The sequence below is a fragment of the Sparus aurata genome, chromosome 5 (assembly GCF_900880675.1).
Source record: "Sparus aurata chromosome 5, fSpaAur1.1, whole genome shotgun sequence".
Lineage (NCBI taxonomy): Eukaryota > Metazoa > Chordata > Actinopteri > Spariformes > Sparidae > Sparus > Sparus aurata.
The window spans coordinates 10642058-10667369 of record NC_044191.1 but is presented as its reverse complement, the minus strand read 5'-3'; the positions used below and the strand labels follow the sequence as shown (position 1 = coordinate 10667369).

At 39.5% G+C, this 25312-nt stretch overlaps 1 protein-coding gene across 1 annotated transcript in view; it reads left to right on the top strand.

The window, feature by feature from the left end:
* Positions 1-25312, top strand: part of pebp4 (phosphatidylethanolamine binding protein 4) — a 63781-nt gene that overhangs the window by 2948 nt on the left and 35521 nt on the right. The window contains exon 4 of the mRNA XM_030416123.1: positions 23699-23797. Within this exon, the coding sequence (XP_030271983.1) occupies positions 23699-23797 (99 nt within the window). The remainder of the gene's footprint in view (positions 1-23698; positions 23798-25312) is intronic.

Below are 25312 nucleotides of genomic sequence, written 5' to 3'. Positions count from 1 at the left end.
CCATAATCAACATTTTTGTGTTTTTTCTTGTTTAATCTGATTGCAAATTAGACACATTAATTTAAAAATGCGCTACTTTGGCTCTGCAGACTTTTAAGTTACAGTTATGAATAAATGTAGTGGAGTTAAGTGAAACATTTTCCCACAAAATGTAGTGGAGTGGAAGTATAGCAGAAAATGGAAACGCTCAAATTGAATACAAACATCTTACAATTGTACTTAAGTACAGTTTTTGAGTAAATCTAGCGATTTATTGTATATATGTGTGTCATTGTGTTTTTGTGCTTTGGGCAGAGTAATCAATTAGTTCTACTTTGCCTGTATTTACATTTTCATTGAGTATTATCTCACCACTGCAGGTTGTTAAAGAAGAGACTGTCACCCACTTTTTCTTCCAAATAGTAGACTGAACTGTCACGGAACAGAAATATTTTACACGTTCAAACTGATCCATTGGTACATCAGTATCTCTGAATACTACAGTAGATGTTAGTCCTCATCTTCCTGTGTCATGTTCCTCATACCTCAAGACAAAGAGATAGCCTATGCATTATGTTTCCATGATCTCTTTGGCCAATTTTAGACATTTTCCTCTGCTTGAAATGTGTTTTTGTGTAGTTAGTGTTATTTGGCAACCATGCACATGCTTATTTGCAACACTAGAGTGCAGTATTAGATAAGACAAGCTGCAGCTATTTCTCAACAGAATAGGATAGGATAAGGAAGTCATTGTCAGAAGGAATAAAAGCTTCAGAATGTTTTGAAAAAGTATAAGCAGGAAATAACATTGAAGTCATATTTTAAATGTCATGATGTACTCGAGTTTTGAACATCAGTGCCACCTTGTATTATTTATATAACCTGTACTGATCGCTGATTGTTGTGCAGTCATTGTGCAGTCATTTCTGTCGACAGAGGGTGGTGCTGGCACACCACACTTGTAAGCCTTATGAAGGAACGATTGTGTTAAACCATGGTAATGTCCTGTCTTCAGTTTATACCATTCTGGATGTCAAATAACAAATTGTAAAGAAGATGATACTGTCATTGTTGTCCTTAATTCAGTCACTGATATTGACTGGTAAATACCCTTATCTCTGTTTTTAACTTGTGAAGCCACAAACAAGAAACATCCATCCTCAGTTAGGTTTCATTACAGTAATTATTCTGAATATCAGCAGACAGTACACAAAGCTTTCTTATGCTTTAGAGGACCAGTGTAAGAACCTGTATTCTTTAGTGTTAACTCATGTAAACTCAAATAAATTGTTTGTGTAAAAACTCAAACCACGATCCTAAGACTGAAAAAGATTATAATAAATTTTTCAAAAGGATAAAGCTGTAATTGAAAAAAAAAACAAACAGTAAATATATAGTTTGAAATTTGAGCATTTTATTCTACTATGCTTGAGATAAAAAGGATTTAATAGATACAAAATTATGATAAAACGAAAAAAAAAAATTGAGAAGAGAATTACATTGACTGTATAGCTCCTAAATAACTTCTATACATACAACTGAAGGGAAAAACGGGTTTGGAAAATGGGTTGGCAGGACATGAAGAAGGGCTTAAATGACGTGCTGTATGTTCCTCTTAAAATACTTGCTTCTGTCATCATGCCAGATAGAGAGTCACTCAAATGATCTGTGCAGCATTCATTTATTTTTATGTGGATTTTTCAGTGGATCATCTCAGTGTAGTTTTCTTGTTGTGCGACAAATTGAGTGAGAGATACTGTTCCCAGTCAACAGAACCCCTGCTGAAGTTGACAATGAAATCACATCGAGCGCACACCAAATCCTATATCAGTAAATTGAAAACTTAAATTGAACGCCACCTCGATTTAGGAGCTATTTTGTGAATTCCAGAGCTAAGCAGTCTAGCTTGAACATGATCTATTGCCCTTCTCCTGCCCAAACTCCATTTGATCTATGGTCGTATTATCTATAATGCTGTCTTACATGATTCTCTTTTATTGCCAGAATCAGTGTCAGACAGCAAAACAGATTACATGTTGGATTAAATCAATACAAACTTTATTTACTGGGTTCTGAAATGTAATTCTCCATTTCTTCTGACACTTTAGTAAACACGCATTATTGAAGGATCAGATTGTTGCCTGTGGTTCTGTGGTTGGTCTGCTGGTCCACCACGCTTTCTGTCACCGTGCCATGCTGCCAGCGCTGCTGCTATTCTCTGCCACTCAGCCCTTGTACCCAGTAGTAGGAATACAGAATAGTGGCCGCTCATGCTCAAATCCACCCACAGTAACACCCACTTCATTACTGGGACGGGTTGCATGCCTGCTGAGTAATTGTAATGGAGCGCGATGGGCAGAAGTCCCATACACCCGCCTCTAAATAGGTGCTCATGACCAAAAACAAAAGCAAAGGGCCACGGAAACTGCAGATTTCTGTGTTCAAACTTCAGAGCAACGATTCACCACTTGAACTTATGTGTTAACAAAACCTGGCATGTGTGTTAATGAAGCATTTTTAGAAATCCTAATTACACTCAAAAGCTTTAAAAGCATCCACAGTTTGAAGCAAGTGAGATATGTATTGTCTAATGGGATTTACAGGACTATAACAACATGACTTGGTTACAGTGAGTCATGAATAAATAGGTAATAAGGATTGGAAATGTAACAGATATGACTATATTCTCTTATTGGAAGATGTTCAGAAATTATTCTAATAGATCTGAGTACAGATTGTTGAAGGTCACCATGTAAGTTTTAAAAGACTTTCCCTCACTTAAGACAAACGTTGCTGATTTTCAAACTTTGTATCAATATAATGTTGGTAGTATATGCGCCTGATCATACCACGTCAGATTTTAGTACTACTGTATCTACTACAAATTGAACTTCCACATTTTTGTGTCAACGCATCCTCCGACACAAGGAGTATGGTCGGATTTTGAGAGACAGCCCACCCCCCTATCTCTCTGTCTCTCACTCTCTCTCTGTTGGATTGAGTAAAGAGCATTTCACCAAACTCCAATTAAACTAGGCAGTGCTGATAAACTATAAACCGAGATTCTGTTACAACACTATTTCTGGCCTTAACAGTTTTCAGAAATACATTTTAACATATCGATTAGCTGCAATAGAGACGGACTGTAAACCAAAAGTTTACCATATTGTTCCTGTATGGTGAAAACTGAGATGTCAAAAACTCTGATCACACTGAAAAACTGAAAAAAATATGAACTAGAATTTTCCTCTAACTTAACTGTTTTCCGAAACATGTTTTAGTATTCTGTTTAGCTGTAATATGATACTGTTTGTCACTAGCTGGCTGCCCGACAGTTTCCAAACGAACGAAAAACCAGCCCAACGTGTGGTACGTCACCCAGTGCGTCTTAGTAGTCTGTTTTCTCTGGTCATGTTGTACTAATTTCAAATATATTTGTGTTTTTCTGCTGCATAGACGGCCCAGTATAATGCAAGGGCCATCTTTCCAGTGATGAACTGCTACTACAGAACTTCACAAAGAACATCAGTAGAAAATGAAACGGTTGTCAGCTTCATTTCTTAGTGAAGGTTTTTAAATACTGTACCATGATTGTACAAGAAACGTTTTGCACTAAAGGATACAGCTGAAGATTTGAGGGAGATACACAATATACGGTAAGTCAAATTATAATGTATTCACCCTAAATGTTAAAAACATCAATAAAATGGGTTATATCGAAGCAGAGACAAATGATAATAACTACGATTTGCTAAAATGAGACCTATAGCTTTTTCTTGACTGTAGTTGACATATCCAAAATTATATAGCACATCAACCTTATGATGAGTATCTTTATGGCAATTGAGGTCAATGATACTTGTGTTAAAAAACATTGCTTCTTGTTACAGTCTCACACCCTGGTGTGTTTTCTCAGTAGGAACTACAAGTATCTGTAAACTTAAATGTGATCAAGAAAAATTTGAAACAATCAAAATGAACGACAGAACGCACTCTAATAAAGCAATCTCTTTGCGTAGACACGATAACTGAAAAATTGTCATATTTGACACATATACAGTAGCAATTACTCGTGACACAACCAGATAATAAGGATCCATATTTGTATTTGAACTCTCGGAGTGACACTTAGATAAAGAAAATAGCTCTTACCCTCAGCAGGTGTAACACGAGACACGATACAGTGCTGTCATGAGACCTTATATTTTATCCATACTGACACCTTGCTTGTGTAAAGTGTCTTTGAAGATACTTCTAGACTGGAAGAGACAAAGAAGTAATTGGGGGAATGCAACATAAATATCTATAGTTATATCTATCTGTCTATAGAAAGCAACTGTTAAAATCAGGTACGTGTGTTTCCATAAATTGAGTCTCAGGGGTCAGGAAGCCAATTCACTGTTGAATCATATTAACAAAAACATGCTTTGCACTGATCATTGTCAAACTTTGCTTTACTTTGTGTACCTATCCAAAAGACCTGTCTGCAAATTTAACTGCAACAACATTACTGTTGATTAATTGTTTAAGAAAGATGCACATGATAATGAATTGCTTAAAGTAGTTTTGAGATTCAGAACAATGTAACAACACCTTGCCCTGTTCAACATCTAGACTCTTTCAGTTCAACATTAATATCTACTGTTAATGCCAAAATGCTTTTAGGAATTTTCTTTTCACAGAAAGGAAGAGCTACACAAGTTTTTCATGTTGACAGAGGTCTTTGGAAAACCAGCAAACTTGGCCAAAGGACAGAAAACCAGTCAGATGAATCTTTGCCTGCAGAAAGGAATGATAAAAGTAAAAATTAAGACTCCAAAAATAACCAAAGACCTCTGAACTAGAAAGGATTAAACAACCCTGTGTATATTTGGCTTCCAGGTGTGCTTTGGCACACACGACCAAAGAATGTTGAAGTAAGTTTCTACCTTCTTAAACCATCATAAGTATGGTGTTTGATTGAGCTTTTAATTTGCTCTGTTCAAAGCTTGATTGCAGTTATTACTTCAGTCAAGGTGGTAATGTTTGCATCATTACCATTAATTGGTTGGTTGGTTGGTTTGGCATCAAGATAACACAAAAACTACTAAAGAGATTTCCACAAAACCTGGATGGGTGACAGCCCAGAATAGACCCCATTAGCTTTTGGTGAAGATCAGGATAAAGGGACGGATCCAGGAATTTATTTCTCACTTTCTGTAATAATGTGAGATAGGGCATTTTTCTAAATACTCGTTAATTTCTCAAGGAAAAAGGCATGGATTTAGATTTTTAAAAATGTGTTTTTAGGTGCCTGTCATGAGTGCGTACAATTTGATGCAGATCCAAATAAAAATCCTGATCTAGCGGGTATGAATATGTTTTTATTTGATATTGGATTAGCCTTGATTGAATTAAAGGGGACTATTGGCACTTGGCAGAGGTACCTGCTTTACTGTGTGCCATTCTAGTTGTTGAATTTTCACTTGTGAGACATATTTCTCTAATAATGCATAAAGTGTAATTTGGCTAGAAGGTTGTTGTGACTGATATATGTATCACCAATGCCTGCATTTCCTCTGGATACATTTCCCTGGACATTAGTGTGGCATTTAACAAAATGTATAAAAAGCGATGCTTCTGGTCTTTTTTGAAAATTGAACTCACTAATTCACTTAATTATTTAAGAGGGCAGAGAGTTGGGTCTCAGCTGGTTCCCTGAAAGTATTCTCATGTTTGATTCCTCAGCTGGGATCAATTATATTTATGTATGCTAATAATTATTTCTTATTACAATACAAGCATACTTGGCGTTACTCGATGTAGTCAGTGTAAACAAGACAGGCCACAGGAGCTATCTTTACCTCATAGTTATTCCAAAAGTGGAGACAGTTTTGGAGTTGTTCTTTTCTTTTTTTTGTCAGTAAGGACCATAGCCACAGGGCACATTCTTAGACATGGGGGATTTCAAAGCCTTGTTTTTGGGTAGACATTTCTGCATCTGGTGGATGGAATGAGGGTTTAAACCATTACCGCGATTAGAGCTGCCTCACTATGATCTCTTGAGCTTGCTTACTGCTGCTAATAGCTGTTTCCTCTCTATTTCCCTCTATCTTTTTCTTTTTCGCTTTCTCTCTCTCTGTGAATGATTTTTATGCTTTGCTAAAACATGTGGGGGCGTTGAGAGAGGATTTAAATGCAACGATCCCCCTCCTCTTTTTTTGGTGAATCTCAGCGTTCTTTTCTGCAAGCCTCTGATGACGACAGGGCAGCTTTAAGCCTGGCAGTGCCCACGGCAGGCTGCCGTCTCAGCGCTGCCCACTCTCCTCTGTGTTGGCATGCTGGAGAAAGCGAGGGTGGGGTTCCTCTTTAGCAGACCCTGTCATTCCTAGGAAAGCCTACATGTCCACCCATGCAGGATTCCTGATAGGTCTTCATGTTGGGGATGTTAGAACGCAAAGAGGGATTGTATTTCCTGTAGGCGATGGTCTTCACTCAGCAAAGAGTCAAAGATGTATATTTAGATAAAGAGACAAGGCACTTCCTTGAGCCCTCATATGACAGGGAGGGTCAACAAGTGAAACATGTTCCATAATATCCATCTAATTGCTTATTCACTGTCATCAGGTGGGTGTTTTTGGCTCTGCTGGATTAAATCAGCTCTTTTGGCCAAGACTCAAGGAGTTTATTTCCTTAGCTAATGTTCCCCTTTGTCATTATAACACCCTGTTAAGCTGACCCGTGTCCCGCTTCATTCAGTCATTGCCCATTACTACACAACATGTATGATTCATGCCCGCTTCTGAAGAGGAAAGAATTACAACCCTCTGCTACCAGGAGCACTGGATTGATTATACATATTCAGTGGAATGAAGAGAGGCAATAAACCTCTTAAGCCACCTTTCCACACTGAAGAAGAATAATTTGCACCTTGTGAAGCATGTGTGTGGCATGCAGACCACTACAGGTGCAGAAGTACTCTTATAGGCCACAAGGTTTAAGTTTCGCGTTCAGTCGAGGGCTAAAGGAAATGTCTCACATGGAAAAGTAAGATTGCACCTGACACGTTTATATCTCATGACCAGTGTTTATGTATTTTCCTTTTTCTCTCACCTCCTTTCCTGTTTTTTTTTCTTCCCTCCACTCACCCATGCCTTGTCTTTTATACTGACAGTCTATTTAATATTTTGAAGCTACACTTTTGTACCCTGTTGTTGCAGTGGCATGGTATTTCTTCATCTTACATTTGGTCTAAGAGCGTAGGCAGCAATACTTTTACTCGCTGGCTGCGAGTAAAATATGATTTCAATTACCATGAAAATGTCTTGTATTATCAATGGGAGGATAAGAACAGATTAAGGAAGCTCTAGCATGCTCTTACTGATGACAATGGTCAGGTTTCTATGCAAGCAGCGGCATTGGAGAAAATGATATATTTTCGTCGACAAAAGCTCTCAGGAAAGGAGGTTGTTCGACATGTAAAGTCAACTGAACAGACCTTGATATGTTTGAGATGAGGTGGTTTGTTTCACTACATCAGAACTTTTTAGTAAATGATGAAGAGATCAAATTTTGAAATAAAAAAACTAACAAAGCAATAAAATTGCTACATCCATGGATGAAAGACGATGTGCATAAGTTAATTTCCACATGTTGGAATCATGTGCAAATTTCCCACCTGAGACTATGCATGACAATTATGGAACTCATTAAGTAGATCCAAAACGAACAGGATTCACAGAGGCAATAGCAAATTCCTAGAGAAGCAGTGTGTCTTTAATAAAAATACCGACTGAACCTGTGCCTCCTGATTATTATTCAGTATTCACACAGAAATTCTATCTTGTCAGTTCATATACATTGACGGCAAGATCTGTTCAAACAAAGATTCATAATCTGCATGGGAAGTGCATCTGCTGCTGTGGATACTTAGACAAACATACAAGATTAAATTTCTATTTATATGAGCCACAGAAACCTAACATTTACCAGGGAATCATTGTAAGATCTCGGGTAGACTCCATCGCACTTCGGCACAGAAAGAAACTTGTACCTTTTATTAATGTGATCTGTCCAGCGGGAGATCACTGCAGCCCCATGAAGTTCGGGCTGTTCATCTTTTTTGCGAGTTCCAACCTATGTGATGAAGGAATTGACATATAAACTTTAATTTAGATTCTTAGTTATATAATATTTTATCTTAACTAAAAAGAGTTTTGATGTAGACACTCAGGACTTTATGGACAGGATTAGTGGTTCTTATGTTTGAAACTGAGGTAATTGACTACTTTTTCTTTGACAGCCTCTTCTCTTTTAGAACTAAGTAATCACAAAGTTAAAAGGGATCACTCGAAGTTTACTTAAGATCCAGATGCTGGGCTTAGTGGCATTTTGCCCAAAATGTTTTGTACTTCTCATTTGTGGTCAGGCACGGGGTTTAGTTACAGTTGTGTCCCAATCCTCTGATTCACCTTCTTTAGGAACAGCTTCGGGGCTGCTCACAATGCTTAACTCTCCATAATGCCACCCCCTTCATCTCCTCAGTGGTCTTATTGTCTTAACTCTGGATGGAGAGACAGTGTTAAGAAAAACAGGTTAATACACGTTTGGCACAGTGGAAGTAAAGTATGTTTTCAAAGATGCACTCTATTCAAGTTTTTATTTTTTTGGGTGACGTTTTTTTATCATATGATGCCTGTTTCCTGCCACTGGTTTAGTTATATCCTTGGCTTGTTTTGACTATTTTTTTTTTTAAAGATATATTAGCAGTGATTTATTTAGCTTTTGACACTTAAAGGCTGCTGCTGATGGTAGCAGCAAGCTGGGGTCCATTGATTTGTTGATTGATCTGAGAACAGGGGATGATAAAACTGCCTTCCTTGTCATTTTCCTGATCCTGTAGTTTGGAAGCAGAGAAAATGTTATGCAAATGATTTGTTAATCCCTTTACATTATTTGTTCCATTTCTCCTTTTCATTTTCACACTCAATTTCTAGCACAGCGAGCTGACAGGCGGACACCCTCAGATTGCTAATTCTTAAGATAGAAAAAGAAGGCAGCCATCTATTTTTTATTTAGAATATACTCGCTGCCGTTAATTAATTTGACTTGAATTATTTACCTGAAAGAAAATGCACACAAAGTTCCCAAAAGGCCTCATATTACTTCACTTTAGAGACCTTCAACTTTAACCTCTTTCTCTTCTTTGTGTATTAGTCTTAAATCTAAGCTGAGAGAGCAGTGGCACATGTGACCATTTTTTTCCTATAGTTTTGTTGTCCCAAAGGTTGGTGTTAAAAATAATAAGAAAGAGGTGGGATGGTCTTAGATTCAAGAAGCTTAAAATGCAAAATCTCAAATAAGCCCAATTTTCCCTAGCCAATCGCGTTGCATTTTGGTGGGTTTGTGTTGATCGTCTCAACTGACTCACATACCGCCCCTCCCCAAATAAAAACACTAGAGATTTACGTGGCTTTTCAAAAAATGTATCTAGACATTTATCCAGCTTAATCTTCTTAACATATTAAAGTGATTTGCTTTACCCTGAAGTGGCTGAAGCTGCAAGCTCACCGCCCCTCATGGCACTAAGACCTGAGAGGCATTGTGGACATCTTACCGCTCTTGAATAAGAGAAAGGTGGGCAGAAGTCAACCTGCTTCTCAGCTGTGGAGCTGTGGCTGTCCCCGCTGTGCGTCCATTTTATTTTTTTTGTTCTGTTATTAGTCCAACTGTTGCACTCAGTCAGTGTTCTTAGGCGCATGGCTCTGCCAGAACTGCCCACACTGTGGTGTGGAGGTTTGGAGCTCTCAGCTTTTGAGCTGAACTGAAAGAGCTCTCTCACAGAGTAGGTGTTGGCAGGATGCTTTGTTTCTTTCTGTGAATGTCATGAGAGGTATGGATAATGAGAAAACTGAAGCACAGTGATGGCATGATTTAACTGGGTGCCAACTTCATGCCTGACTGCAGATCTGGGCATTTTCACATAGACGATGTGCTTAACCTTTTCTTCAGGCGCGACACAAATCTGAGAATCAGTAGTGACGTTTACAATGTGTTTTTCCTTAAAACACCACTTCACAGGCTGGGCAGCTAAAAGGTCTTGGTCAAACTCAAGTACTGCTTATGTCCTTATTTGGCATAATGCTCTATGGATGTGCTTTAGGGCATTAGATTTGCCAGATTGCATCATTAGAACTGTAAGCTTGAATTTGGAGACATTCATTGTAGCTGAAGCCTGAGTCCATTTATTGTCTTCGTGGTATTTAACTTAATGTCTGTCAAAGTTAAATCAGACAGGATGGGGTCAAAGTAAATGTGGCTGTGCTACAAGCATAATTTATTTTATTTGTTGCCTGACATGTAAAGACATGTTTAATTTGTTTTATTTCATGGATAGATTTAATTTTCTTATGATAAATGAAGAAGAGCATTTGATACTGCTACCAAGTTAAAGCAGACCACATAACTTGACTGCATGACCCGATCCTATTTGTAGAATAATACATTAACATTTTATATTCAGTGTGCATTGGGCCTTACTTCAACTGTTTTTCTCAAGTAACATAATGCTTGTATTTACTAGCTTTGCTTACCAGTTAACTGCACTTTTCTCACTTTTACCACATCTTTATTGTGTATTTCTGCTGAAACATTTTGAAAGGAGGTATCTAGATAAATCCAATATGGCCCGTCATAGTGACAAAATATCAGAAAATAGTTAAAGCTGAGATTGGTAAGATAGTAGAAACCAGCAAGAGCAAGCTACATTTTGGAAGTATCCAACTGAAAAATCCTATCCTAATCCAGGGGTTTGTTTATCGTGTGCACCTAGGCTATCCACTGCAGCGGCTTGTATTTTTTGGCTCTGTTTGCTGTGAGCGCAGTGCATCACTGTAATTGGTACCAGTATCACACTACAGTAAAAAAATTTACATGAATACAACTAATATTAGGGGCGGCTGTAGCTCAGTGGGTAGAGCTGGTTGACTGGTGATCAGAAGATCACTGGTTCGAATCCCGGCTCCCAAGGGCAGGACTGAGCTACATGTCGAAGTATCCTTGAGCAAGATACTGAACCCCAAAGTTGCTCCTGATGTGCAGTTGGCACCTTGTGTGAAGGCAGCCACTTCCATCAGTAAGGGTCCTGCGATGAGCTGGCGACTCATTCAGGGTGAACCCTGGCCTACGCCCATAGAATGAAACTGGATTTGGCCCCAGTAAGCCCCGCAACCCCTTAGGGGGGAAAAGCGGCAACATCCCGCGACCCTCACGGATAAGCGGAAAAGAAAACGGAACGGAACAACTAATATTAATTAATAAAAAAAACAAATATTGCAATTATTAGCACTCGCCACACTGTCAAACTAATCTTTTTTAATTTTTTTATTTACTGATTTCCGAAAGCGCAGGGCATCATCTTTACACTGTCTACCCTCTGACAGGACTCATGGATTCAGGCCACTTATCTGAATCATCATTTCTGACCTCACAGAATGAGGTAAAGGGACTCAGTCAGAAATGATTACTCACTTTGTTTAGCATTGTGATATGGGGTGTTTTTATGATTTTTTTTGTTTATTTCAAAGGCAATAATGCACTGATCTTGATGAAGAAGATCAGGCCTATTTAGGTAGCTTTTATCTATGAGTGAGTACAATTATTATCAACAATGCAGGACATTCACCAAGAATACAATACTCTCTACATTCTCGAGTCTCGAACCCTTTGATTGTTGGCTACCCATGGTAATCTCTCTTGTGCTACAGTTCCTCTATTGGGATGACTCCTGTTTTTATACCTTTTGCGTTCACCCTCCAGTTTCTATTTTCACAGCATAGCTATCTAATCAGTATAGCTATCCAGTGTACCTTTGTCATTTCCAAGGATCTCTCAAGCTGTTCTTTGTGGATAAGTAAGACAGGGCCTACTTCTTTCCATTGATTATTACCGCTTGAAAAAGGTTACCATCAACAACAGCAGTGTAATTTTTCTGAGACAGATTACATTTCTGAGCCCATCCTGCCAAGTTTCTGCATTGTGGGCCAAATGCAAGTGACTGTCCATAGTGTGGTGGAGGAGGCACAGAAGCTTATCAGGCTGACTATATGTACCCCACTCAGCATGTACCCAGGTCACTCCTCCTAACCTCTTCACGTTTTCATTCTCAGTACAATGGCCAAACTAGCCCCATCGATCAAAAAACCTTGAGAAATTTTTGCATTGCTTTGCCTTAAACCAGCCTATGGTGAAATAATCTGGTTGAATTTGGACCTGGTTGAGGTTCTGTCAGTCAGTGCGTTTACATGACACTCAAGAAAACCGAATTACTGCGTTAGTCTGACTATGAACGGATGTTTAAGATGCATGTATACACCTTTGTCTGACTAAAATCGGACCGGATCGGATTTCTCATAGTCGAATTACACCATGTAGATTATTTGATTGAAAGTCGCATTACTCCTGCATGTATACGTTGCCAGCGGATCGGATCGGATTTTGCGTTCTGCGCAGGCGCGAGATTTTTCCCCGGGCCGTGAGCCAGAAGTAGAGCCGGCGGCGGCGGCTTTCCTCCGAAATCACCGCAAGAAAGAGCGCCAGAGTGCACCTAGTTTGTGTCATTATCATGTACACCATATACGAAGTGTACAAAGATGTAGCTTCGTCTCGCTCTTCGTACGCCATCTTTCTTGAATGCCGAGGCAGCTGGTGACGTAAAGAGGTCAGCCGGAGGTGCGCCGTTAACACTAGTTGAAATGGGTACAGCGCCACCTAGCGTACCGGGGTATGACATGCTTTGGGCCAGTAATTCGATTTTCTCACTGGCATGTATACTCGGATAATTGCAGTTGTCTGATTGAGCAGCATAGTCGAACTATGGCTGTAATCTGACTAAGCTGTGCATGTAAACACACTGAGTAATGCACCCTGCCCTATGTTGCAGGTAAGTGTTGGGTGGGACTTGAGTCAAGAGCTCAAAGAAACAACAGAGGTGGGGGAATTACAAGAAAGTGCCTGTCACATGGGTCCATCCAGGTGTAAGAGTGTGACTTGAGTGTGAAGAGACCTGCCTCTTGGAGTACATTGACGGAAACTATCCCCCTGATTCATTGTTCCCTTCAGGATTGCTGAAGACATCGTCTGGTAATCTACAGGCTTGTGCTGCCAAGGGCAATGCAGGTTTATCCATGTTTTCATGTTTCTTTGCTGAACATTGCATTGATCTCTCTCTACTCTTGCACCTGCACTAATTGATGGGGAACTTTTTAGCTGGGTTCAGTAGCTCTTGGACTGTTCAGTCAGAAAAGGGCACTGATACTTGGCTGACTGGTAGGGATGGACCTGGTGCCTCTGTTAAAAACATAAAAAACATTTTTAACTCTGTTGGTAGACAATTCCAAGACCAAATTCCTTCTTTAACAGAGAAGACTGATGAATGTTACCGTTTATTGAGGCCCATGTGTTGACTCTGCTGGAGTCCTTGTGTCTTGTAATAAATTCAGCAAACAGGGATGGAGCATGACCATGTAGGCATTTAAAAATAGGCTTAGATTGCAATAGCTTGTGAAGATTTTAATGTTGAATATCACCGCAACCATCACCGCAAAAAGTAATCGCATGGTGCCATCTCATTGTTTTATTGTCGATGATCTTTATTGTCGGGTTATATAGTGATATGAGTTTTCAAATTCATTCTGAGTCTTATGAGATGTAATGCAGTATATAGATGTGAGTCTGAAGCAGCTAAAAGTGAACTTTTTTGCAATTATTATTATATGTGATTCTACTTGACATTTTCAACCTCACAAATGACCTCATTCTTAATTTTTACCATGATTTGTTTTCCTTTTTGCATTGTTTATGCATATTTTCTTTTCATTAATATTCAGTTTTAAATGATAAGACCCAAGTCATGGTTATATGACAGTGTAAGTATTCAGTGAGCTTGTCTGGAGCTTTCCTAGTTGTTGTTGTATAAATAACTGTATCATCAGCATACATTTGATAACCGCAGGACAGCTCGCAGGTAGGTCGTTGATATACATGCTTAGGGTAGTAACTGACCCCTAGGGTATCTCCATACTATTGGTAGGAGGGTAGACTTTTCCACATTGACCCTAACAGTTTGCACAGTTTCCCTGAGTTATGAGTCAAATCATTGTGAAGAGTGATCAGAAAATTTGAGTTCAGGAAGTTTGAGTATTTTTATTACATTTTATGACAATGTTGAAAGTTTTTTTCAAGTCAAAAAAGTCAAGTGTGCACAACATGACCTTTATCCGAAAGACCTTTTATTTTTTCCAATTAGATAACAGTCTGCAGTCTCTGTAGAGTGTTTGGGTCTGAATTCAAATTGTTGTTGATGTGGTAACTGATTTGTACTGTGAGTTGCTTCACTGCAATTTTTTCCAATATAATGTGTTACTCCCACAGAGAACGTATTTCACTGTCCTATATTTGCTGTACCATAATGATTTGACTGTGATATGTTTCTGTAAATGTGTCCACTTATTGAGATACCTCATGAAAGGAAATGTAGTGTTTTGTTCGATCCCTTCCCTTATTCAGACTGGCAGGTACTTGACCTTTTGTACTTGGACTTAATGTCTGACAGGTGTTAAAATCATACACTGAAGCTGTCCATACAAAATGTTGTTGAACATGGCACAGCTCCACACAGACAAGCACTTCAAACAAACTATGAGTGGTTGCTTCTCTTCATATCACAGAGAATAGGATAAATTGATTGGAACTGGGAGGCTTAGGACTGGATTTTCCTCAACCATAATATTTTTTTCTTTAACAACTGCAGCTTAAATTTAGATTTTTTTCTGGCTTTGTTTTTTATTTCTTTGTCCAAATCCTATCGAGTGGTGCTTCAGGTTTTTCCTTGAGTAAAAGTTGATATTGTTGTGGGGAGAGAGAAAAGGACTTTTTTCATGTGTGCAGGAATGTAGATTTCTTCCCCCCGTGAAATCCTAATTGTGCCTTGGAGGGCTGGTAGGGTATCTCTGCTCGGCTCAGCTCAACAGGATTTGTGTCTGTGTATGTTAGAGTATGTCTCTTAGCTTGAATGCGGATATAACCCTTTCATTGCACAAGCTGCTGATTTTTCATTTTTGCCGATAGGCTGATCCTGTGCATCCATAGCTTTTTGCGGAAGATGTTGAAAGTTTTTGTTTATGAGGCTTCCATATTTATTTTTTTCCTTTAAATATTTGATATTTGTTTAGAATTAATGCAGATAACATGCGGACCACTATCTGTGGATCAACCATATTTGAAAATTAAGCTCTTGAGAGCACATCTTGTCAATAGGCAATGGTCAGATTGAGAATAAATCTCAGGTCAAAACTACATCTGTCCCGTGTGCAATAAATTATTGCTTTGCATTTATCTATGCAAATCCAGGATAAGATCCTATCTGCCTGCAGCGACATATCCCCCTGGATTTGGTCTATGTGAGTAAGTCAGGTTATGGTTGACAGTCAAAAAGGAATTACAACAACATATATGCGAAGATTATTGCTGTAGTCATTAATTGTTGCTTGAAAGGGGATTAGGATTACCAGCCTTATAGAACACTCTAACACCTGTCCTTCCTCATATCTAACAATGTGACTTCAGTTTTCCTTATTTCAGTATCAGTTCAAGTTGGCAAAATAAAAAAGGCTGATTTATTCAAATGAATCATCAACGCTGGAAATGATTCAATATGTGCCACATTCAGATGGGTGATATATTATTCCCTTGGGGAGAGGCAAAGATGGAGCTGTGGAGCTGTTTCATTTGTGCTGTCTTTATCAGTGTGTCAGGCAGAGAGGCTGAGCTTGTTCTCTATGAATGGACGAGCCCTTGAACCATAAACCTGTACCTCCTCTGATAACAGTTTTTGCATTGTGATATAAGTGCCTTTCTCTGTGATGTCCTCTCTGACAGCGCTAAATATATCAACATACACAAAATGATCTGTCAGACGAATTATTTTATTTCAGCCAGTTCTCCAAAACTAAGGATTTTCAGTGCTGCATGCGTAGTGTGTTTTTGAAGACATATTGTGGATTTTGTTAAGGATTCAAACCAAAGCGCAGTATTGTGGTTGCATTTCGCCAAGCTTCGCTATTCATGCTCTTAACGTTTTGCCCGTAGGTGAACATTCCTACTGTACTTTTTTGTCTCCTATAACATGTGCTGTATTTTGTTTAATGCTATTTCTGCTGGTGGGACCTCAGACTGCTCTGACGTCTGAAATTGCCACATCTTCTAAGGTGATAAGAATGCTCCCTGAATTACTCAGAGCCCGTGTGATGACATGGCCCTGATTGTCAGACGGGTGGGCTGGTGACACTGGAACACAGACGGTGCTTGTCTGTTTGAAATATTCTGTTTCGAGCTTCCAAGCCCTGGGCAGTCCTCTCTCCCAGTCTCCCAACACCCAGCATCGCCCACTGAAACAAGACTCTTCCATACTGGAAAATCTGGCCCTGTCAACTGGCAGTCTTGACTAGGTTCAGCCCACACGCCAAGCACCCCCCATCACCACTTCCACCCCTTAATAGGCACTAGAGTTTGCCACCCCATGTAGATGCCTTTTGGTCGCCATCCATGGATGGCGTCAATAGCATCTTCCTACACAACAGTGACTGAACGGAGGGCACAAGAAAATGTGGGAATAATTTACACTTTCTCACTGTACTACCATCAGAAACCATAATTAATCATGATAGAAAAAATGTGGAAGCCATCTTGGCTGGTGAAACACACAGTGCCTGTGAACAGGCCTGACACCTTTAACAGCTCTGATGGCCAAATAGGAATGGGTGTCAGAGTGCTTACAACTAAGCTCCCTTCATGGCGGCATGTATCCCATCGTTTTCAGAACTGTGTCGGCTGCATGATGGTTCTCTGTGAAGTGGACCTGTTAAAAGCCTTTTATATATTTCATTTAAGTAAAGTCTTGAGTCCCTAAAATATGTCAGTAAGTCTCAAAATAGATGCAACAATAGCAGTTAATTGTCCTATTAAAATAAACAAGACTGATAATTTTGCTCAAGCTTCCACTCTTCTCTTTCCAAATGAGAAAAATGGAACAGTTGGTTTCCATAAGAACGAAATAGCTGCCAAAATAAAATGTGATGACCCAGAAAAAGTTATTTTTTAGAACACGTGATAAATATGAGCTTTAGGTGTTAACAGCTTTGAAATCTAATGTCATGCCCGTTGTAAACTTGCTATTTTCAGTTGCACATACAGCGCTATAGCCAAATACAAAGACATCCACTAATCTCAATAGATCTTTATTATTTTCCTCTCTTTTTCTCTGAATTCCCCATAGTACTTTTAGAATCAAAATAGTTGACTTAGATTCCCAAATCCTGGTGAAGTAATTAGAATGTGCTCACCATTAACTTTTATAGGCTGCACTTGGCGGTGAAATAGCAGATCCATGTTTTTCAGTGCATGACATGCTTGACAGACTAATTATGGATATGAGTCCAGTGCTGTAATTTGCCCTGTTTGACTGTGTTGTGTTCTCAGCAGCCAAACTACATGACAAAAATATTTTCCTCTTGCCTCATTTAGCACGGGCTGGATCTGAGGCTCATATGCCAGCGCCTGGCTGCATGTTACTTCATAGTACCTGTTAGTGGTAGTTACTGTGTTTGAGCATGTGCATTTGCAGCAATGCTTTCATGGCAGTGAGTAGGTGTATGTGTGTAAAGCCACAACTAGAAAGTGTTGAAAGCCTCAGCTAGCAAGATCGCATCCAGGGTGACTAATAAGCTTAACATGAGCACGGCTGTGTTCGCAAGCATGGTGCAGTGAAAGAAGACTTCAATGTTGAGAGAAATGCAGAAATGGTTCCCTAGGCTGCTACTAATTCCTTCACCCCCCTCAAGCCTCAATCAGACTGTGAACCGTCTTACTGTTAGCTATGGCTTCATAGCAGTTCCAAGCTGCAATGTTAAAGTACAAGGCTTTATAAACAGAGTTCAGGACAGGCTGCATTCAAATGTTTATCAGTTTATCAGAGCTGTTTATTTGTGGTTTTAGAGACCGAATTCTAGAAGTTTCGAATATTTGCTGGTGACACAAAGACAGACAATATTCATATTAAATACACAAAACAATATTGCCTGGTCTTGTCTTACCTTCTGTCATGTGTTAATTTGATTAAAATGTAGAATTGTAATACACATTTTTATGTTCAAACAGAAAAAAAGGTGTTAATGTGATTATGTAATTATGTACACTTGTGCTCTATATTCCTCTGTGATTCCTCTTGAACCACTGCCTCCTCAAACTGTAGCTCACTCCTATGTTTGGCTACCCAGCGGGGATCTAGTAGCTGTGTTGTCTTTAGGCCTAGACTATGTGTTTCTATCCACATGTGACTTTCCTTTGACCATGTGGCTCCTCGAAGTGTGGATTTATAAGCCACTTCACACTCCACTCCTGTGTGGGAGGGAGGCTGAGTTAAAAATAGGCAGGTTTGGAGGTAGTGAGCAGCCCGCACTGTGTGAGGCGCTTAAGAACACACTGAGGAGTATTGGCATTCTCTTTGCCTATCATTTATATATGTAAATAATCGATATAAACCTTAAACTAGGCCCTGTATTTGCTCAAATCATCTTGTATTATAGTCTGAGAAGCATAAATAGCACCAAAGTTGCAACAAAGTGGCAAGAAGCACTGAAACTGTGTGTTATGGAATGAAATAATTCATAGTCAAGTGTTCTATGTTTTAATACAATGACAAAATACCACCTTCACTCACTTTCCCTATGTGCAAGCTGTGTTTGTGTGTGAATGAACAGTGTGTTCATAATATTTTTTATATATATTTTTATTATATATTCTTTATCATATAATATGCCATCTTAAAGGGACTTTGCAGTGATAAAGTGTTGGTCTTTTAGTAACTGAAGGTCTTAAGACTGATTAAGATTATTAAAACGTCTAAATCATGGCAGAGCAGGATGAGCTATCTTAACTTTTAGTCCCTAAAAATCTCTGTCCTTAAATTTTTATACTGTCAATTAGTCTTGTTAAATATGTACATGTTGTTGAAAATGTAGCTGCTGCTCCTAATGCTGGTGCTACATTTTTTTTGCGTAGGTGACGGACAGGGTTATTGTCCTTAATACATGATGTGGTCAAGTTCAATCAACAGAAGCACCAAGAAGGTTATGTTTTCACCTGTGTCTGTTTGTTGGTTGGCTTTCTTGGGTGGAGGGTGGGTCTCGACCCAGAATTGACCCCATTAACCTTTGTTGTGGATCCGAAATGAGGGGTAGGATTCACTCTACGAGTGAGTGCAGTCTGATGCAGATCCAATTTATAATCCAGATCTAGTGAATTTAAAAATGTTTTATTTGATATTGGATTTGGTCTGATTGAAATAATGGGGACTTGAGGTTTGTGCTCTGCTTAGTGCTTTACTGAGTGCCATTCTAGTTTAAGGGAATGTTTCAGTTAAATGTTAATTAAATAAACAAGTCACTCTGGATTTAAAACAAATATATATATAACCTTGATCTTCTCCTTAATTAACCAAATGTTTTGTTCATCCAAACATAACCTTAAGTTGATTTTATGACCATCAGAACTGTAACAGAGCACTGTTTCATCAGAATTTATCTTGTATGGGATTTTTAAATCAGAAGAAAAATAAGATACTGTTTAACAAGATTTTTTTTTTCCTTACCTGATTCATCTGTGGCAGATTACAGATCTGCCCTGTATGAAAAAGGTTTTATAATGCTGCTTGCCGTGAGGAACAATGAGGTTTCAAAGCTTCTACAGATGAGAGGTGGGGGGACAGCTGTTATTAATGACAAATGAGGACCTTCTCACCTGTAAGGTTGGTGACCTCTAGGTGAGTGCCACAGCCCCCCTCTATCTCCATCTCATCTTTGGTTCTATGGTGCCCCACTCTTTGGTCAGGATTCAATTACTGCTGCCTGGCTGACCCTTGACCTCCCCTCCACTAGGATGAACCTCCTCTTCCAAACCCGACAGTTGTACCACTGTTAACCTTCTACATCACTCGCTCTTCTGCCCCTCTCTCTGCTTTCCTGCCACCGAAATGAAATCTTATTACTTTGTCCACACATTTTTGCTCCTTGAATTCACTTGATACTAGGTCATAAATTAATTTTTTAAGGTTTGGCTGCAAAAACAATGATGTAGGGACTGAGAATCATTGTTTTCATTGTCTGAAAATCGGACTTCTACAGCCGCGTTTTAGAGTTTTTATTCTTCTGTATTCATAGATCGATCTCTCAACCTTGCTCTAAGCTTCAGTCGATGGTTGTTAAGCCATCAGCGTCTCTTAATCACAACACAGATACCTGTTAATTACCAAACGAGTTCAAGTGTTTTTGCTACTTAGACAGGGATTTGAGATCGATGCGTTGCTTTGCCCTGGGTCGAGCGGTGCGCACAGTTGACCATTTAATGAATCATTGTGGGTTCTGTGCACAGAGGCTGAAGGATATGAAGAACCAGGAGGATAAAGCAATGGGTATATTAATAGGCAGCTGCACGGACGACATTGTTTGGGTATTGGGTCAGGGATAAAGCATGAACTTATAAACTCACAGAGGGGCCTCTTCTCTCTCCCTCCTCTCGCTAACTTACTCTTGCCCTTCGTGGTGTCATCAGTTAGCAGAGCGGGGCTCGATAGCCAAGGCAGCTCTACGAGAGCAGCGATTAGACATCTCACTGATTCTCATCCCCAGCAGAGTTCACACAAAGGTAAGCCAGTAGTTTACATCCTCAGAGACACTCATCTTCCTCTGCCTTTGTTCTTCACCGTCTGTTTTGAGAATACTGTATCTATTCGATGCTATTGGCATGGAGTGGGAGTTTCATGTCATCTCTAAATATAACAGTATAAAACATATTTTTTTAAAAAGCTACATATTCATTTCTATGATATATAATAATGAGGAGGTATTGAGTTCATGAATTCAGGAAATGACAACCCCCTTCTCTCAGACTCCATAGGTGTCGATGAAGAGAGCACCTCCCCCTGTCCTCCCTTGCACTGACCAGAAGCCGCGACAGAGGCTGCAGAGTTTATTCCAGCCGCCTGGTGTCTGAGGTGTGGTCCCAGTGGGCCGTTTTGCTGTGATCACAGCAGGCAGTGGGAGGTTAATCCCAAGAGAATGCAGGCTCAATCTCCCCCACCTCCAGCCTGCACCCAGGAGCCTCACATACCCTCCTGTATATTGGCCCTGTGGAGCTCTGTGGTCTGTCACTGACACCTACCCAGTTTTCACTTCTGCTCTGAGCTCTGATATTTTAATTCTTTTGACATTTTGTAGATCCTGTTGGTACATTACAGAACATAACAGACTTGGCAGATGACCTTTTATCTCTTTTACATAATGTAAATTAAGTAGATATAAGAGATTTGAAACAGCAACATTAAAACAATTTGAAGTATTTACCAACAGCCATGTGTGTCCTCCAAAATTTAGAAAATGAGTTTCCTCATTAGTATTAGTGATTGATACTAATAACAGATTTTTTGGGGAAAAAAGTGTGCCTTCCATAATCCAAGTTTGAGAATTAGCCCTGTTAGAACATGATTTTATATACATATAGTTTGTTCGAGCCCTGATAAATTATTTCAGATGGCAGAATATGCATCTGTTTTTCCCTGGAGTCTTTCACACATATCTGTGCGTAATTAATGTGGATTTTGACAGATGGAGAAAAAAAAATGTCCCTGTAAGAGAGAAGGGTACATGCCACAATGTGTGAAGTGCAAGCATGGAGGGAGCCTCTTGTATTATTTGCTGCCCGTGCCAGCTGGACGAGCCAGATTCTTACAGGTAGAAATTCAAGCACTAAATATGTGCAGAAATCATTAAAATTCAGTGCCCACCATAAGTAGGCTACTTTTTTTTTGTTACAGTTGGAAATTAATGTGAAATGTTCTTAATGTTGTTCTAAATTTGGAAAATTAAGCTTGTCCTATACAGTATATCTCCATCCATGGTAACTTTCGTTAAAAAAAAATCCAATAAAGTGCTATTCCTTTCAATGATAATTGTGACTGGAGGTCATTTTATTTTAAATGCTTAAAATTGCCTGCAGTCTGTGTGTGTGTGTGTGTGTGTGTGTGTGCACGCGTGTGTGCGTGCTGTTGTTTGAAACCATGTTATTTCTGAATGCATCAGGGTCTGACTTAAATATTAGTGTAACTACATTATCACAGTGTCTTTGCCTGGTAGCAAACATGTACAAATGAGGATTACAACTCTTCAGAAGGCAACAGGTCATGGTTGGTAAGCTGCCCGGGGGGGTCACTGATATAGAGTCACTTTTGACAGGCTGTGGAGGAGGCTCTATTGTTGCTGGTGTGTCTGGATGTTACCTGCAGGCACTATCACTGAGACTACAGTATTATCCTATTATTAGGCTTAGTTGTTTACGCTTATTACTGCTTGTCAGGTAGGCAGAGAATCCTTCTGAAAATGAGCATCTGCAGAAAAATACATGACTACCTCTTTATCTCATTCAAGTACATCGGCTTACGATAATTTTCAGAGGCCTTTAAGAGAGTCTTGATAGGACACAACAAACAGAAATTTAAGGTTTATGTTTACATGCGAGCATTTGATTCTATGAAATGGCACCGCAGACAGCGTTGTTTGGCAGTCACTGTAAGGATGTAAGAAGCGCTGCATCTGTTTTATATGTATTAAAGCCGATATCATTATGGTCTTGCCTCAGTTGAAAGTACATATACAGTATTGTGGATTGAAACAGCCTTGATTAATGTCTCTGTTTGTAGAGGAAGTGAACAAAATAAAAAAAGCCCATCATATGGTCTGGCAGATTTTGGGCACAGGACCAGGGATGACAAATGTGCTCTCGCAATAATTCAATCTGCTCTCATAATTCTCTAACTTTTAGGGACAGACAGAATGAAGATTTTCCGGCAGTTAAGCCGCCAAGTCAACGTCCAATAACTGTGATCAAGTGTTAGTTAAGATGCTTTTTCTCTCACTTTATCTATTGACAGATTGAGGGGTACAAAGATACTGGGTAAGTGGCAGAAAGTTACTGTGAATATGTTAACGAGAGGATTTGGTCTCGGATCCAAAATGTTGTCATTTTATTGATGTCACAGTAATGATTTTAAGTTTAAGAGACAGTGCTGTACTTTTGCTATGTGTGTGCTGCAGTTGATGATTAGCATGGCTGCAGCACATCGTGTATCGTTGCCTTGTTTTATTTCATGCTATTTATAACAATATTGTCTCATGTCATTTTTTTTCTTAAGCAACATTTTAGCCTTGACAGCTGAAGTTAGACAGTGTTAAGATTATGTGTCAAGCCAACAAAAGGCAAACCCAACCTTCTGTTATGAACTGGGTTTTGCCAGCTTTGTGTACAAATAAAGTGACTTTGTGAAAAAAACAAACCACACATTTTATGAAAAGAATAAAATTCACACTTTGCAACACTTTTTAGCTAAAGCTACGAAAGTAAAGTGAAGCATCTCTTTTGATGTATTTAAACTAAGCATTGTTAGCTGCGGAGATGTCTGTCAAGCCGTGGGCAATGTGACGAACAAACAGCTCATGACTGCATTTAGAAAGCGAGAGGGATCAGGTACCGCTGTTGTTACTGGAACTGCCTCTGGGCCAATCACACTGTGTGTGGTGCTGTCATAAAGCCCTTGTGTTAAAAGTAATAATATATATGAATCTCCTGTTTGCAGAAAAAGATGTATGTTCTGGTGTTGGCTGACCCTGATGCTCCGAGCCGTACTAAACCAACATCTGCTTACTGGAGGCACTGGCTGGTCGTGGATATAAAGGTACAGTAAGTCTGCAATAACCTCTGCTCCCACTCAAAAACAGCCTCATGTGTTTTGGTGAGGGTGACACGGACAGCATTCATTATTGGATTAGGAACTCAGATGGTACAAATTTATGAAGTAGCGCTGTTTTTTTTTTTTTTTTTTTTTTTTTTTTACTTGAAAATTGTGCATTTTCATAATCTCGGGGTCTCACTTGGCGCGTCTTGTGTTTACATCTGCACTAGGGCCGATCGCAAGGCTGAAAAATTATGAATGGTTTTTTAAGCCTAACTTGGTGAAAAAAGGGATGCCAAGTTCAAAAAATGTTAATTTCTCATATCATGTATCTTGTGCAATAAATGCCTGTGACAAAAGTGTGGGTGTAAGTCTTTCTAAATGGCTGTGAAAGTTTGCAAGGCCCTGTCAGCAGCAATTTCCCTCTGCTGCAGAGAGCCTGGGACGTGTCAATGCAGGCGTGTGAGACTGAGATTGAGGAGAGCAGCATGCGAGGCGCACACTCTTTCTCCCATAGAGCTCCAGTCCCTCAGCTCCCCCTCCAGTGGAGAGATCTTGGCAGAGTGTCCTCCCTTCATCTGTTCCCCCAGGCAGAGCAGCTCCCCCAATGATCCACACTTCTCCATATTTTACACCCCCGAAATGGGCACGGCTCCGATCCCCTTATTTCTCTTCATATTTCACTCCTTTTTATCCATTCGTTTGTGTGTTTTCACAGTCTTGCATTCTAACGCCAAATGCGTGTTGAGTTGTTGATTGCCTCAAATATTTGGAGGTTTGCAGACATTTTATAATCCCGCGGGAACCGGGAGATCAACCCAGTAGATTAAGACTAGTGGTCTGAAAAACAACCACACAAAGACACTTCAGCGATGCTTCCGTTTCATTTTTGAACGCATACTCGTAGACTAAGTGAATGCCACTTTGATTTAAAGACCCAACTGTGATGTTTCTGGGATACATATATTTTAGTAAATCTTTCAATGGGTATAAATTCAGAATTTTGTGATTCAGTTCATCGGCGCTGCGATTTAGAGATGATTTATGCAACCAAATCCCTGCTTTCCTGGAAGAATATTTACCTCATATCACTCTCATACATTAATGACATACAAAAACACAAGTAATTTCCACTTCATGAAATTACATTAGGCATCACCTTTGCTTCTTATTTTTAAGCCCATAAAGTCTGTCTGGCCATGTGACCAGCTGTGAATAAACAAATGTCTTTCAAGTGCTCAGACAGACCACATTCTCTGTAGCAATTCAATTTCCTGTCACTTGTGTGGGTGTTGACCTGCATTGCCCATGTAGGGATTGGCCAATATGACGAGATGTTTTTCTGATTGTGACTGGTGGTTGGTCAGAAGGGTTAATGAGCCTTTTGAGTGATGCCAACCCGTAGTGGGAGGTGTTTAATTGACCAGTGTGGCGAGGTGACATCACACAACCTCAGTTTTGTTCTTTCAAGTGTCGATGTGCATGTGTTGGATTTTGTTTTAGTGCAGTTGTGATTTT